This window comes from Scyliorhinus canicula, chromosome 11, assembly GCF_902713615.1.
Source record: "Scyliorhinus canicula chromosome 11, sScyCan1.1, whole genome shotgun sequence".
NCBI lineage: Eukaryota > Metazoa > Chordata > Chondrichthyes > Carcharhiniformes > Scyliorhinidae > Scyliorhinus > Scyliorhinus canicula.
The window spans coordinates 94,833,166-94,850,219 of record NC_052156.1 but is presented as its reverse complement, the minus strand read 5'-3'; the positions used below and the strand labels follow the sequence as shown (position 1 = coordinate 94,850,219).

Below are 17,054 nucleotides of genomic sequence, written 5' to 3'. Positions count from 1 at the left end.
AGTAGCAAGATCCCATTGATGTGATGACATTGCCATTGTAGTCGCGTTGTTGGCAAGTTAATTGATCAATTTCCGGAGTTTGCTTCAGCTTTGTGAAGTCAAGCCTATTTAGCAAATTGGCAGAAATTCCAGTATCAAGCTTCAAATTGATTGGAGAATTATTGACTTGCAATACTGTGTTCCATTCCGTATCAATGTTGATGGAGTGGACTATCTTGAGAGGTGATGATACATCTGTGGTTCTATCATACTTCTCAATGATGCCAATGAAGAATGAGTCTTCCAAAGAATAAGCATCTGAATCATTGGAAATTTTTTCTTCAAAACCTCCTTCAATTGTATCCACACTTTTAACATTAGGCTGTTTTGAATTTGACTTTGCAGATTTAAATGTGTGGGTTGTTATGGACCAGGGTTTAGAGAACCCCAAAGTGTATCATAGAGTTCACCTGACCCACAACTTTTAATAGATTGGGGTATGGGGAGCACACAGCCCACTCTACAGGTGTGATACAGCAGAAATTGAAAAGTATTTTTTAAAGTTAACCTTTTTAAAACTTAAGTGAACATCTTAGCAGCCATCAATTCAAATACAACCCCCAAAGAATACAACACTAAAGTAATTCTTTGAGCTTTTCTTTTCACATCCATAAGACTTAAAAAACAAAATCTTTAACAGAAGCACATCAGGTTAAAGTCACTACTGAGAGCAGTTATAAGTTTTAAATTACCAAAGGATTGATTTACTGTGTTTAGATTACAGAGAGAGAGACTAATACCCCTTCTGGCTGTGACTGCATCTATCCAGCTCTGAAAACGAAACTAAAACACACCCTGCAGCAAACAACCTAAAACAAAAGTAAAAAGCTGACAGACAGCCCAGCTCCACCCACTCTCTGACACCACTGCAGTAGTAAACACCCATTTCTTAAAGGTACTCTCACTAAAGATATGTATATACACACCCATTTATAAACACCCATTTCTTAAAGGTACTCTCACATGACAGAGTGGACCTGCACTGAGCAGTGAAGTGGTTGTGTTTGCCACATTTTGAGCAAATCTATCCTTGAGCAGAGCATTTTTGAGGGTGGGCAGTTCCACACCTTCCATGTGTCATTACGTATACGTCATGCTGCATCAAACTTCTTCGCGCATGCACAGATTGGACTTCGTCTGTCTCGTATCTTTTAACCAAGTGCGCATTTAGAATTTAGAATGCGCGTGCGCAATAGGACAACCTTGTGTTCCCCTGTTATGTATTTTCTTTTATTTCCTTTTCTTTTCATGTACTTAATGATCTGTTGAGCTGCTGGCAGAAAAATACTTTTCACTGTACCTCGGTGCACATGACAATAAACAAATCCAATACAATCCAAGATGGCTGCCATCCAAAACGCGCATTTTCTTCATCTGCGACACTGCTTTAACACATTCTACCTTGAGGTTCGTTTTCTGGCCCTTTTCATGAAAAAAAAATTCATCATACTGAGTTTTTGATAACTGATGTAAACGGCACATTTCAATCGCATTTTCAAGCGTGCGATCTTTATGTCTCAGTAAGCATTCTCTGAGCTTTTCTTCAATTATACCAGGCTTGATGGATCCTGGGTGTGCATGTAAATGCGTTGCACCAGCCGCAGGTCTTTACAGGCCTGAGCGCCTAACAGTGATGATTTATTGTCATCTACACTCTTGAATCGTAGCTGCTTGCGTATCATCTTGTTGTCCACCCGGAGATGGCACGATCCCTTTGAGGCGATCTGATTGTCGTTGTAGTCCTTCAGCCGACATGCAGCGGGTATGATTTCATGGTCTCCTGGAATCGAATGGAGATCTTTGCTAGTGAGGAGGTTAGCTGAGGCCCCAATGTCAAGCTTGAAGACTAATGGAAAGTCATTGACTTGCACAGTCGCAGTCCACTCACTACTGGAATCAATGATGTAGACAGGGTGAGGCGTGGCGATTGTTGCACCAGGTTCCTCGATTGTCTCGATCGTGTCCACGACAAGCGAGTTGTCGCAAGCGAGGTTGCCCTCATCCGAGGAATACTCATCATTGGGTTTTTTGTGCTCCGTTGAATCTATGCTTTTTACATTGAAGTTAATGTGTTTCTGTCTTCTTGTTTTCATTTTCTCTGCACTGTGAGGCAAAGTGGTTGTATTTGCCACACTTTAAACATTGTTTTCCAGAAGCTGGTCATTGCCCATTTAAGTGGGCGTGTCCGCAGCGGGGACACGTTATGACGCTATCCCTCCATGCTCGCGCATGCGCAGTAGGCCTTTCTTCCGTGTCAAATCTTTGGGAGAACTGCGCATGCGTGTGGCCTGCATCCAGGTTCGAGCGCGATTTGCCGTTCGTGGAGCGCCTTCTGGAAGCCTGGGCCACTATTTTGATGGGTTCGACCTCGTGGTGAAGGCCTTGGTCCCAGTAAGTAAACTCCTCATATTCTTCTTTACTTTTTTCATAAGTACAGCATCTTTGCATGGCTGTTTCTAGGGTTAGGTCTTTTCGTTTTAATAAGGATTTTCTAAGTCCCTCATCAGATATACCATTGACTATCTGGTCTCTGATGAGGGAGTCACGGAGGTTTCCAAAGTTGCAGGATTGAGCTAGTAATTTTAAATCAGTTACAAAACGGCTGAAAGATTCTCCCTGTTCTTGCAAGCGCCTAGTGAACTTGAATCTTTCAAATATCACATTGACTTCAGATTGACAGTGGGTTTCAAATTTTTTGATGATTATTTCCAGCTTGCCCTTGTCCTCCCTTCCAGGTAGATAAAGGAATTATATATTTCTAATGCCTGCGGCCCAGCCAGGGATAAGAGCAAGGCTATCTTCCTGGCATCAGGCGCTGAGGTTAGATCCTTAGCTTCTAGATATACTTTGAACGGTTGTATGAAAGGTTTCCAATTGGAATGCATATTAGCAGTGGTCTTGAGCAGGTGTGGAGATTGGATTGGGTCCATCTGCCGATTGGTATCTGAAGGGTCCGAATTCTGCGAGGCCTTCCTTGGTCGAATGTCTGGTATAAGTCCTCTTCTCTTGCTGGTGTCTAGCTAGGTTGCTGAGATCACCCCTGGTACCATATGTTATTCTCTAAGTCTGAATGAAGACTGTAGACTTACAGTTAACACAAACACTTTATTCAAAGGGTTCGTTCTGCTTCCAGAGCTCAATTAGATGTAAAACAGTCAAGAGGTATGACCAGTGAAACTAAGATAAGCTGCCTATGCTGAGCTGTCTCTGTCTGCTGCTGCTCACTAGCCCTGTGCTTCTGAAAGAGGCGGATCCTCCCTTGGGCTCGACTCTTTATACCCGTCTCTGCTGCACTCTAGTGGTGCTGTGGCTGTTACATCTGTGCTGCAGTCCCTGGTGTATGTGCAGTTGTATGTACAGATGTACAGATCACTACAGGAGCAAGCTTCACTACAGGAGCATCGCTCTTGGCTAAAAGTGGGTTGCTATCTAGACAATCATCAAATCTGGATCCACCCAGATACCCGCGCAGTGTGCCCCAGAAGTCTGCTTTTGCCACTATGTCGCCCTGCCCATGGGCAGGCTCATGTGGGCAAAGGAGGAATGACACATGCCATATGTCAACAATGGTATGCTCCAGGTATTACTGTAACAATTGAAAAAGTAGCCCGCACATGTATGATTTGTCAAAGGAATAATGGGTGATAGTGGACATGTTTTCCCGGTGGGTAGAGGCTTTTCCAACCAAAAGAGATGATGCTAGAACAGTGGTAAATATTCTGTTAAAGGAAATAATACCGAGGTTTGGGATACCAATGGGTATTAAAAGTGACTGGGGAAGTCATTTCACTCGCAAATTGACCAAAGCCCTAACAGAGGCCATGGTATTTGATTGGAAGTGGCATATACCATATCAGCCGGAATCCTCAGGAATGGTGGACAGGGCGGATGGAATAATTAACACAGCAGTTACAAAAGTGTGTCAACAAAATGGGCTGCTATGGCCAGATGCCATACCCACAGTAATATATGCCCTGAGAAATCAGAGAAATCGTAATGCGGGTTTAACCCCATATGAGATATTAATGGAACGTCCCATGACAACTGGAACTAAATCCCCAATGACTCCAGCGGCAGTAGCCATAATACGGGCAGATGAAGCATCACCTAAACATGCCCAGGCCATGTGTGAAACCACTGAAACAAACATGAAAAGGTGCTACAGGCTCAGATGCATACAAAAGAGGGAAATACACACCCTTTAAACCTGGAGATCATAGAATTTACAGTGCAGAAGGAGGCCATTCAGCCCATCGAGTCTGCACCGGCTCTTGGAAAGAGCACCCTACCCGAGGTCAACACATCCACCCTATCCCCATAACCCAGTAACCCCACCCAACACTAAGGGCAATTTTGGACACTAAGGGCAATTTATCACGGCCAATCCACCTAACCCGCACATCTTTGGACTGTGGGAGGAAACCGGAGTACCCGGAGGAAACCCACGCACACACGGGGAGAACGTGCAGACTCCGCACAGACAGTGACCCAAGCCGGAATCGAACCTGGGACCCTGGAGCTGTGAAACATTTGTGCTATCCACAATGCTACCGTGCTGCCCCGAAGTATATGTGAAAGCACTAAACAAAGATTCTTTTTCTCCTGGGTGGAATGGGCCCTACCAAGTGCTGCGACCAACCCAAACAGCCGTTAAAGTAAAAGAAAAGCCAGATGGGATCCACGCAACTCGTGTAAACTACATCATACGGAACTTTGAGAGTACTAGCGATACGCTGACCTGAAGAGAATGACGGCATTTTAATTATCATATTAATCCAACATCATGTAGAGGGTAAACTGAACACTAACACCTTGATATACATGTCCTACTCGTACGCAGAGAGCGTAAATAAATCCAGTTGTTGGGTTTGTGCACAAATTCCCAGATGCTTGGGGGAAGACTTCCCTGTGCGACCTATCCCATTAGAGGCAGCACGGTAGCATTGTGGATAGCACAAGTGCTTCACAGCTCCAGGGTCCCAGGTTCGATTCCGGCTTGGGTCACTGTCTGTGCGGAGTCTGCACATTCTCCCCGTGTGTGCGTGGGTTTCCTCCGGGTGCTCCGGTTTCCTCCCACAGTCCAAAGATGTGCGGGTTAGGTGGATTGACCATGATAAATTGCCCTTAGTGTCCAAAATTGCCCTTAGTGTTGGGTGGGGTTACTGGGTTATGTGGATAGGGTGGATGTGTTGACCTTGGGTAGGGTGCTCTTTCCAAGAGCCGGTGCAGTCTCGTTGGGCCGAATGGCCTCCTTCTGCACTAAAATAAAATTCTATGTAAATTCACCAGTAAAGAGATAGCAGAATGGGCTTGAAGACAAAATAGTACAGGACATGGTGAAGATACACAGAATATAGTCGATTGGAGATTAGCTGGATACGATATGAATAGGTTTGAGGAATGGTGGGGATCAATAATTGCGGCAACATGAAAGAGTCATGCACACTGCCTGGGTATCGGGCGCACACGTACAGGATCTTCATCTGGTGGTCACAGACCACCTAAACATTCATGGAGTGGTACCCCTTTCGGTTTGTGAGCATTGGCTTGTTATCCGCAGGTGGCCGCAGGGCGACATGCACCCCATCGATTACCCCCTGGACCCGGGGCATCCTGGTGGGCACGGTCCACAGCGAACTGTATGTACCGGTCCGTAAGGGCATACAGGGCGTCAGTCACGGTGTGAATGCACCTGTGTACCGATGCCTGCGAGATACCGGACAGGTCACCACTCGGCGACTGGAACGACCCCGTCGCATAAAAGTTCAGGACCGTCACATTGATGGAAACCGGGAGAGGATGTCCTCTACCACTCCCACGCGGTGCCAGGTGTGCCATCATGTGGCAGATATGAGCGATGGTATCCCGGCTCATCCGCAGTCTCCTCCTGAATGCCCGGCCCAGGCCTGGAAGGACATGCGGCGCCGGTACACGCGGAGCCTCATCAGGCGCATCCTTGGCACCACCACCCCTTCCTCCTCCTCTCCAATGTCCCATTCCTCCTGGGCCTGTCGGGAAGGCGGCCCTCCAGCCTGAGCGGCTGGCACCTTCCCCTCTGCGGCCCGCTCTGCTGCAGCCTCCGCAGCCTCTCTGTGCCGCCTCCGTTCACACTGCCACAGGGCAGCAGCCCCCGCCATGGCAGCCAACATCACTGTTTGGTTCCCAAAAGGTTACCATGGCGCATACACCCGTGCACAACCAGGTGCCATGGATTACATGGTCATCCCGGTTGGCACCACGCATCCACACAAAAGTCCATTAGCCCTGCGTACACCCAAGGGCCGGGGTGGGTGGCCAACAAGACAGCCTCCATAGTGGCACTCAGTGTGTGGGCACCGCCCTGTCATGTCGGGGCTCCCCGACTGCTCGGCCTGTCCCCCCCCCTTCCCGTCCCCTCCCCCTTCCCTGGCAGGGCACCCCCCACCCCTCCCCCTCCGCAGACAGCACAGCTGGGGTCCGTTTCGGGAGCCCGCAGTCAACTCCTACCTCCTCTCGAAGCCGCATGAGCCAGCACGCCGCTAATTTGAATTTTTATAGATAGTTAGAGCCACACTGTCGGGAACTCACCCCATCCGGGCTGTAGAATTGCTGAGGCCCCGGAGAATTGGTCGTCGGGGTACTTGATGCGATTCTCTGGCCCGTGCGGCGAGTGCCGCGATTTTGTCGGGTTGGGGGGGGTCCTGAGAATCTGAAATTGGTGCCAAACCGGATTCAAAGCTGATTTTGACGTTGGAGCCGTTTCTCCGGCCGATCACATTTCACAATTTTGGCGCGGAGCTGCGGAGAATCCAGCCCATGATATTTATACTGGGAACTGGTGATGCCCTCTAGTGTTTGAGTTACTCTGAGATATAATAATTAACCCTTCACTGCTGTACCTACATACATATCATTACAATTCCCACACAAATGCATCCACACACACAGACCCACACACTGACTGACACAAAACCCTCAGACCCACAAATATACACACTGATCCATCAGAACCCACCAACATACACACACACACACATACCCACACCCACACACACACACACACAAACCCACACACACACACACCCGCACCCACACACACACACACACAAACCCACACACACACACACACCCGCACCCACACACACACACACACAAACCCACACACACACACACCCCGCACCCACACACACACACACACAAACCCACACACACACACACACACACATACCCGCACCCACACACACACACACACAAACCCACACCCACACCCACACACACATACCCACACCCACACACACACACACACAAACCCACACACACACACACACCCGCACCCACACACACACACACACAAACCCACACACACACACACCCGCACCCACACACACACACACACAAACCCACCACACACACACATACCCGCACCCACACACACACACACACACCCGCACCCACACACACACACGTACCCACACCCACACACCCACACATACCCACACCCACACACACACACATACCCACACCCACACACACATACCCACACCCACACCCACACAAACACACACACACACATACCCACACCCACACACACACAAACCCCACACACACACACACACACACCCGCACTCACACACACACACACACACAAACCCACACACACACACACTCACACACATACCCGCACCCACACACATACCCACACCCACACCCACACACACATACCCACACCCACACACACGCACACACAAACCCACACACACACACACCACACCCGCACCCACACACACACACACACACACAAACCCACACACACACACACCCGCACCCACACACACAAACCCCACACACACACACACACACACATACCCGCACCCACACACACACACACACCCGCACCCCACACCACACACACATACCCACACCCACACACACACACATACCCACACCCACACACACACACATACCCACACCCACACACACATACCCACACCCACACACACAAACCCACACACACACATACCCACACCCACACACACACATACCCACACACACACACACACAAACCCACACCCACACATACCCACACCCACACACACACACACATACACACACACATACCCACACCCACACACACACACACACATACCCGCACACACACACACACACACATACCCACACCCACACCCACACACATACCCGCACCCACACACACACACACATACCGACACCCACACACACACACACCCGCACCCACACACACACATACCCACACACACACACACAAACCCACACACACACACACACACACACACATACCCGCACCCACACACACACACATACCCACACCCACACACACATCCACACCCACACCCACACCACACACCCACACCCACACCCACACACACTCACACACACCCACACCCCACACACACAAACCCACACACACACACACACACATACCCACACCCACACACACCCACACACACACACATACACACACACGCTCACATACGCACACCCACACCCACACCCACCAACATACCCACACACACACACACACCCACACCCACATACGGTGAGAAATATAGAAATACAAGGGAATGGATTCTCCATTGGGTGGCACTGTGGCACAGTGTTTAGCATTGCTTCCTCACAGTGCAAGGCACCCGGGTTCAATTCCGACCTCAGGTCACTGTCTGTGTGGAGTCTGCATGTTCTCCCCGTGTCTGCGTGGGTTTCCTCCGGATGCTCCGGTTTCCTCCCAATCCAAAGGTGGTCAGGTTAGGTAGAATGGCCATGATAAATTGCTCCTTAGTGTCCAAAGGTTGGGTCGGGTCCGTGGGTTACAGGGAGAGGGTGGAGGCGTGGCCTTGAGTCGGGGGCTCTTTCCAAGGGCCGGTGCAGATCGATGGACTGAATGACCTTCTGCACTGTAAATTCTATGATTCGATGATTCTATGATTTCAGAGATGATCTCCGTCGTCCGACACCGGGATCAGGAAAGGCGATTGGGCAGAGGAATGGTCATGATGCCAGAATCGTGGGCAGTGCCGGGCACCGAACATAATGCCATGCTCTGGTGCCTCAGGAGCAGTGCCAATGCATTCTACTCTGCATATATAGTAAATACCATCCACACATCATTAACGATGCTCCGACTCTGCCAGGGAGAACTACCGACAGCGTATTTTACTTGTGGTTTCAAAAATTGGGAAACAGGTGCCATGGAATGAGGGAGAAAGAGGAGGTAGGATATGCAGAGGCGCGACTGTAGAGGGTGATGACGGTCAACTCTGCGATGTGCTCTGTTGCTCCGTATCATGTGACAATGGCTGGCTCCTGCCCACGGTAGCCTGGGTGATCCGTGCATGCATGGTCCCACCGAACCCCTGGGGTGGCGATGAGCAGTGGCTGACCTGGGGGCACTGGTCCGTGCCCACCTCCAAGGGCCAGCCACCACACTGCCCCCTCCCAGCGCCCCCCTGCAGCCAGACCAGTCCAGCACAGCCAATCCCTCACACCCTTCTGACAGAGCACCGAGGCAGGTTGGAACGTTTGTGAACAGGTGTTTAATGTGAACCTGTTTATACAGGTTTGTGCCCGAGCCCCTATTGGTATCTGTTTGCTGCACCCTTGTCAACTTAACTGGTGTCTAATTTTCTGGCCTTGCGGGTGCAAACGCTATGCCGAGGTGGCTCCCCAGGCAGTACAGGGATGGAGACGTCCCTCTGCGATTCCCACCCTGTGACCTGGCAGCCGTCTTCTGCAGCGACCGGGCCTAGATGTGCCCAGCAGTCTCTCGGATGTCCCAGGTGGTGTGGTGGCACCCTGTTCTGCTCACTGCCCATCAGATGTGCCAGGGACAGGGAGGGAGTGGAATCTGAGGCGCTGTGGTGTTCTGGCAGCCCCACTGTGGAGGTCACTTCCTCCTCCCTCAGGGTTCCTGGGCTACTTCTTGGGACTGGGATGCGGGTGGAACTAACCCCTTAGGCTCCCCTGCCACCTGATTCCGCCAGTCCTGGAGGTCCACACCCATCTCGATCAGAGTCCCAGTGTTCACGGCCATGGAGCACAAGGACTAGACCACCTCCCTCTGGGACTGTGTCAACACCCAACCGGGCCAGGGGTGTGGAGGGCAGAGTGCCAGGGGGAACAGACAGGGAAGGGTGTGGAGATAGGGGAAGGGGGATGGGGGAGGGGGCATGCAGGCAAGGGTCTGAAGTGCAGACTGGGGCCGTCATGAAGCCTATTGGATCTGGTTGGGCACGGGGATGCACGCCATGCTAACATGTCTGGCTATCACCCCCTGCAGCCAATGGCTATCGGAATCCAACCAGCAATGGTGGCCTTCATCCTGGTCACCATGATGTGGAGATGCCGGCGTTGGACTGGGGTGAGCACAGTAAGAAGTCTTACAACACCAGGTTAAAGTCCAACAGGTTTGTTTCAAACACGAGCTTTCGGAGCACGGCTCCTTCTTCAGGTGAATGAAGGCGCCGTGCTCCGAAAGCTCGTGTTTGAAACAAACCTGTTGGACTTTAACCTGGTGTTGTAAGACTTCTTACTGTTCATCCTGGTCGACAAGGATGGGTATGGCCAGGGCCCCTTCAAAGCTTTCCAGGCAACTAAACTGCATCTTCAGGATGCCGAAGCACCGCTCAATCACAGCCCATATTGTGGCATGGATGTCGTAGTGGGACCCCACACTGCTCCGGATAGGGGTCATCAGCCATGACCACAGCGGATAACCCATTGCCCAAGAACTAACCCCGCAGCCAGGGATGCTCCTCGAAGAGGCCAGGAACCACCGAGTGTGCCAGGATAAAGGTGTCGTTCACACTGGTGGATCATCCCCCGAACCGGGGGCATCTCACCGATGGCGGCGAACCCCACTGTCCGGGCATCCTGCGGTCTCAGTTCACATTGAAGCTGTGTAGACTGGGCATACAGGCCTCCGTCGTGGCGCCTGTGCACCGACGTCTGCGAGATCTCGACAGGTCCCCACTTAGCGCCTGGAAGAACTGTCAGAAAGGTTCAGGGCAACTGTCACCATAAAGGATATTGGGATCAGGTATCCTTCCTCATATCCCCGCTATTCCAGGTGTACCATGATCCGGCAAATGTGCCATATGGTCCCCCTGCTCAGTCGGAGTCTTTGACGACACGCCCAGTCCCGGCGGGTCCTCGAAGGACAGGCGCTGCTGGAACACACGAGACCTGATGCAGCGCCTCCTTCTCACCTCCTCCTTGGCCTATTGGGCGACCAGTTCTCCATCCTCACCAGCTGACTCTTGTTCTCTGGGGCAGGCTCCAACGCCGGGACCAGCAGCTGGATCCGAGAATCGGATCTTGGCGCCGGCGTAAAGTACTCCCGCTTTGTCGCCGGCACTCTGGCGCCAGACCAGAGAAACGCGGCCGTGATTCCCAGCGGCGCACAGTTCACTGGGATTCTCCGGTTCCCCAGCCATTTGATTCCTGGCTGTGCATCATTCACTGACGGCAGGATTCTCTACTCCACCGCTGTCAATGGGATTTCCCATTGATGCCACTCCACACTGCTGGGAAACCTGCAGGTGAGAGTGCACGGCTGGCAGGAACAGGGAATCCCAACAGCTGGAATATTCTGGCCTTTGTCGCCCTATCTTCTACATTGTTGAGGTGATTTCACAACCAAGGTGTGAACCCTGAGCTGGCCTGAAATGGCTGTGTGAAATGGAGGTGATGCGACCATCAATTCACTCGAGACACGAGAGGAAGTAAACTGTGGCTTTAATCGACTTACAACTGAGCCTGACTGCGACCAGAAGAACTGAGGGCAGACTCACAAGACCGCAGCACTTTATACTTCCGGTAGTGGGAGGGGCCATAGGCGGAGCAAAGGGTGGAGCCCTGTACAAGCTCCTCATCTCCCCCCGTGGGCAGAGCCGCGCAACGGCTCACAGCCACAGATGGAGCCCACAGGCTCACAGTGATACACAGTGTGAATTGTCCATTATACATTCACCACAGGAGGAATGCTACATTTCAGGCACTTCTGTCCGCATTTTGCACCAACATCATTTTAACAGACTAACTATCAATGACTTAATCGAGGAGTAGCCAGGGCTGAGCTGCAGGTTACACAAATCCTCACTGTACTGAGGATATCCATTGCTCTCAAACCAATATTGTTTTTTAGTTATTTGAATTTTTGACACATACCAAAATCGGCCAGTTTCAGCTCCCCCTTGTCATTAATCAGCAGGTTCTGGGGTTTTAGGTCCCGGTGTAATACCTTCCGGCCGTGGCAATAAGATAACCCTCTCAACAACTGGAACAGAAAGATCTGCAGATAGGAGAGAGAAACAAAATCAACAACACAGCGAGTGACAACGTACTGAACTGGGGACACATGCCGCAATCATCCCAGAAATGGGCAAACTGGGATTTTGGATGGGGGAAGCGGTGTTTAACCCGCCAACTACAATGGCAGCTTTTTCCACCGTATTGTGCGGCATTTAGTGAAGAAAATGAGCAGGTGTGGGTTTCACACAATGTTGCTCCTACCCCTCCGCCCATCCCCTCCGCACATCCCCTCCGCCCATCTACTCCGCCCATCCCTTCCTCCCGTCCCCTCCGCACATCCCCTCCGCCCATCCCCTCCGCCCATCCCCTCCTCCCATCCCCTTCTCCCATCCCCTCCGCCCATCCCCTCCTCCCATCCCCTCCGCCCATCCCCTCCTCCCATCCCTTCCTCCCATCCCCTCCGCCCATCCCCTCCTCCCATCCCCTTCTCCCATCCCCTCCGCCCATCCCCTCCTCCCATCCCCTTCTCCCATCCCCTCCGCCCATCCCCTCCTCCCATCCCCTCTGCCCATCCCCTCCTCCCATCCCTTCCTCCCATCCCCTCCGCCCATCCCCTCCTCCCATCCCCTTCTCCCATCCCCTCCGCCCATCCCCTCCTCCCATCCCCTCTGCCCATCCCCCCCCTCCCATCCCTTCCTCCCATCCCCTCCGCCCGTCCCCTCTGCCCCTCCCCCTCCTCCCATCCCCTCCTCCCATCCCTTCCTCCCATCCCCTCCGCCCATCCCCTCCTCCCATCCCCTTCTCCCATCCCCTCCGCCCATCCCCTCCTCCCATCCCCTTCTCCCATCCCCTCCGCCCATCCCCTCCTCCCATCCCCTCTGCCCATCCCCTCCTCCCATCCCTTCCTCCCATCCCCTCCGCCCATCCCCTCCTCCCATCCCCTTCTCCCATCCCCTCTGCCCATCCCCTCCTCCCATCCCCTCTGCCCATCCCCCCCCTCCCATCCCTTCCTCCCATCCCCTCCGCCCATCCCCCTCCTCCCATCCCTTCCTCCCATCCCCTCCGCCCGTCCCTTCCTCCCATCCCCTCCGCCCATCCCCCTCCTCCCATCCCTTCCTCCCATCCCCCTCCTCCCATCCCCTTCCTCCCATCCCCTCCTCCCATTCCCTCCGCCCAACCCATCCGCCCATCCCCTCCGCCCATCCCCTCGGCCCATCCCCTCCTCCCATCCCCTCTGCCCATCCCCCTCCGCCCATCCCCTCCTCCCATCCCCTCTGCCCATCCCCCTGCTCCCATCCCCTCCTCCCATCCCCTCCTCCCATCCCCTCCGCCCATCCCCCTCCTCCCATCCCCTCCTCCCATCCCCCTCCTCCCATCCCCTCCGCCCGTCCCCTCCGCCCATCCCCTCCTCCCATCCCCTCCTCCCATCCCCTCCGCCATTCCCCCTCCGCCCATCCCATCCTCCCATCCCCCTCCTCCCATCCCCTCCGCCCATCCCCTCCTCCCATCCCCTCTGCCCATCCCCCTCCTCCCATCCCCTTCCTCCCATCCCCTCCTCCCATTCCCTCCGCCCATCCCCACCGCCCATCCCCTCCTCCCATTCCCCTCCGCCCATCCCCACCGCCCATCCCCTCCGCCCATCCCCTCGGCCCATCCCCTCCTCCCATCCCCTCCGCCCATCCCCTCCTCCCATCCCCTCTGCCCATCCCCTCCTCCCATCCCCTCCTCCCATCCCCTCCGCCCATCCCCCTCCTCCCATCCCCTCCTCCCATCCCCTCCGCCCGCCCCCTCCGCCCATCCCCTCCGCCCATCCCCTCCTCCTCCCATCCCCTCGGCCCATCCCCCTCCTCCCATCCCCTCCTCCCATCCCCTCCGCCCGCCCCCTCCGCCCATCGCCTCCGCCCATCCCCTCCGCACATCCCCTCCTCCCATCCCCTCCGCCCATCCCCTCCGCCCATCCCCTCGGCCAATCCCCTCCTCCCATCCCCTCCTCCCATCCCCTCCTCCCATCCCCTCCGCCCAACCCCTCGGCCAATCCCCTCCTCCCATCCCCTCCTCCCATCCCTTCCTCCCATCCCCTCCGCCCATCCCCTCTTCCCATCCCCCTCCTCCCATCCCCCTCCTCCCATCCCCTCCGCCCGCCCCCTCCGCCCATCCCCTGCGCCCGTCCCCTCCACCCATTCCCCCCCCCCGCCCATCCCCTCGGCCCATACCCTCCTCCCATCCCCTCCGCCCATCCCCTCCTCCCATCCCCTCTGCCCATCCCCTCCTCCCATCCCCTCCTCCCCATCCCCTCCGCCCATCCCCCTCCTCCCATCCCCTCCTCCCATCCCCTCCGCCCGCCCCCTCCGCCCATCCCCCTCCGCCCATCCCCTCCTCCTCCCATCCCCTCCCCCATCCCCCTCCTCCCATCCCCTCCTCCCATCCCTCCGCCCGCCCCCTCCGCCCATCGCCTCCGCCCATCCCCTCCGCACATCCCCTCCTCCCATCCCCTCCGCCCATCCCCTCCGCCCATCCCCTCGGCCAATCCCCTCCTCCCATCCCCTCCTCCCATCCCCTCCTCCCATCCCCTCCGCCCAACCCTCGGCCAATCCCCTCCTCCCATCCCCTCCTCCCATCCCCTCCTCCCATCCCCTCCGCCCATCCCCTCTTCCCATCCCCCTCCTCCCATCCCCCTCCTCCCATCCCCTCCGCCCGCCCCCTCCGCCCATCCCCTGCGCCCGTCCCCTCCACCCATTCCCCCCCCCCGCCCATCCCCTCTTCCCATCCCCCTCCTCCCATCCCCCTCCTCCCACCCCACTCCTCCCATCCCCTCCACCCATCCCCTCCTCCCATCCCCTCCTCCCATCCCCTCCGCCCGTCCCCTCCACCCATCCCCCCGCCCATCCCCTCCGCCCATCCTCCTCCGCCCCTCCCCTCCGCCCATCCCCTCCTCCAATCCCCCTCTGCCCACCCCCTCCACCCATCCCCCCGCCCACCCCCTCCTCCCATCCCCCTCCTCCCATCCCCCTCCTCCCATCCCCTCCTCCTATCCCCTCCTCCCATCCCCCTCCGTCCATCCCCTTCTCCCATCCGCCTCCGCCCATCCCCTCTGCCCATCCCCCTCCTCCCATCCCCTCCACCCATCCCCTCCTCCCATCTCCTCCACCCATCCCCCTCCTCCCATCCCCCTCCTCCCATCCCCTCCTCCCATCCCCTCCTCCCATCCCTCCGTCCATCCCCTCCGCCCATCCCCCTCCTCCTGTCCCCTCCTCCCATCCCCCTCTGCCCATCCCCTCCGCCCATCCCCCTCCTCCTGTCCCCTCTTCCCATCCCTTCCTCCCATCCCCTCCTCCCATCCCCTCCTCCCATCCCCCTTTGCCCACCCCCTCCTCCCATCCCCCTCCTCCCATCCCCTCCGTCCATCCCCTCCTCCCATCCCCTCCTCCCATCCCCTCCTCCCATCCCCTCCTCCCATTCCCTCCGTCCATCCCCTCCACCCATCCCCTCCTCCCATCCCCTCCTCCCAACACCCTCCTCCCATCCCCTCCACCGATCCCCCTCCTCCCATCCCCCTCCACCCATCCCCTCCTCCCATCCCCTCCTCCCATCTCCTCCGCCCATCCCCCTCCTCCCATCCACTCCTCCCATCTCCTCCTCCCATTCCCCTCCGCCCATTCCCTCCTCCCATCCCCTCCTCCCATCTCCTCCTCCCATCCCCTCCTCCCATCCCCTCCTCCCAGCCCCTCCTCCCATCCCCTTCTCCCATCCCCTCCTCCCATCCCCTCCTCCCATCTCCTCCTGCCATCTCCTCCTCTCATCCCCTCCTCCCATCCCCCTCCGCCCATCCCCCTCCTCCTGTCCCCTCCTCCCATCCCCCTCTGCCCATCCCCCTCCGCCCATCCCCCTCCTCCTGTCCCCTCTTCCCATCCCTTCCTCCCATCCCCTCCTCCCATCCCCTCCTCCCATCCCCCTCTGCCCACCCCCTCCTCCCATCCCCCTCCTCCCATCCCCTCCGTCCATCCCCTCCTCCCATCCCCTCCTCCCATCCCCCTCCTCCCATCCCTTCCTCCCATCCCCTCCTCCATCCCCTCCTCCCATCCCCCTCCGCCCACCCCCTCCACCCATCCTTTCCGCCTTACCCCTCCACCTATCTCCACCGCCCATCCCCTCCGCCCATCCCCTCCTCCCATTCCCCTCCGCCCACCCCCTCCACCCATCCCATCCGCCCATCCCCTCCGCCCATCCCCTCCTCCCATCCCCTCCGTCCATTCCCTCCTTAAGAGAAACACATCAGGTTTAAATTCACTACTGAGAACAGTTATCCCTCTGAATTCACCAACTGATCAAGAGATAGTCTTTACATGACAGAGAGAAAAACATTACACATACTGAAGCAAAACCAAAAAACGCACACCCCCAAGCTTTTCTCCAAGTGAAACTAAAAGCTGACAGACAGCCCAGCTCCACCCACACTCTGACATCACTGCAGTAATAAACACCCATTTCTTAAAGGTTCACCCACTACAGTTAGTCTATAAAAAACACACATATTTCTGAAAGGTACTCTCACATGACACCCTACAAAGACTAAAGTATTCTGACCGGACTCGGTTGGTTCTTACATTTGCCACCGGAGCCTGTAATAACAGCCGGACCCAATCCCTTCCCGAACCCAAACCTGCCTCGGATGTCCCATAGGTACTTCCACTCCACCCGGTCGAAAACCTTCTCCGCGTCCGTGGTTAATGCCACCTCACCATCGCGCCCCT

General features: G+C 55.5%; 1 protein-coding gene across 2 annotated transcripts in view; it reads right to left on the bottom strand.

The window, feature by feature from the left end:
• Window positions 1-17,054, bottom strand: part of LOC119973205 (cyclin-dependent kinase 16-like) — a 202,691-nt gene that overhangs the window by 113,874 nt on the left and 71,763 nt on the right. For both annotated transcript variants that reach the window (XM_038810858.1, XM_038810859.1), the window contains exon 8: window positions 12,220-12,343. In XM_038810858.1, coding sequence (XP_038666786.1) covers window positions 12,220-12,343 — 124 coding nt within the window. The remainder of the gene's footprint in view (window positions 1-12,219; window positions 12,344-17,054) is intronic.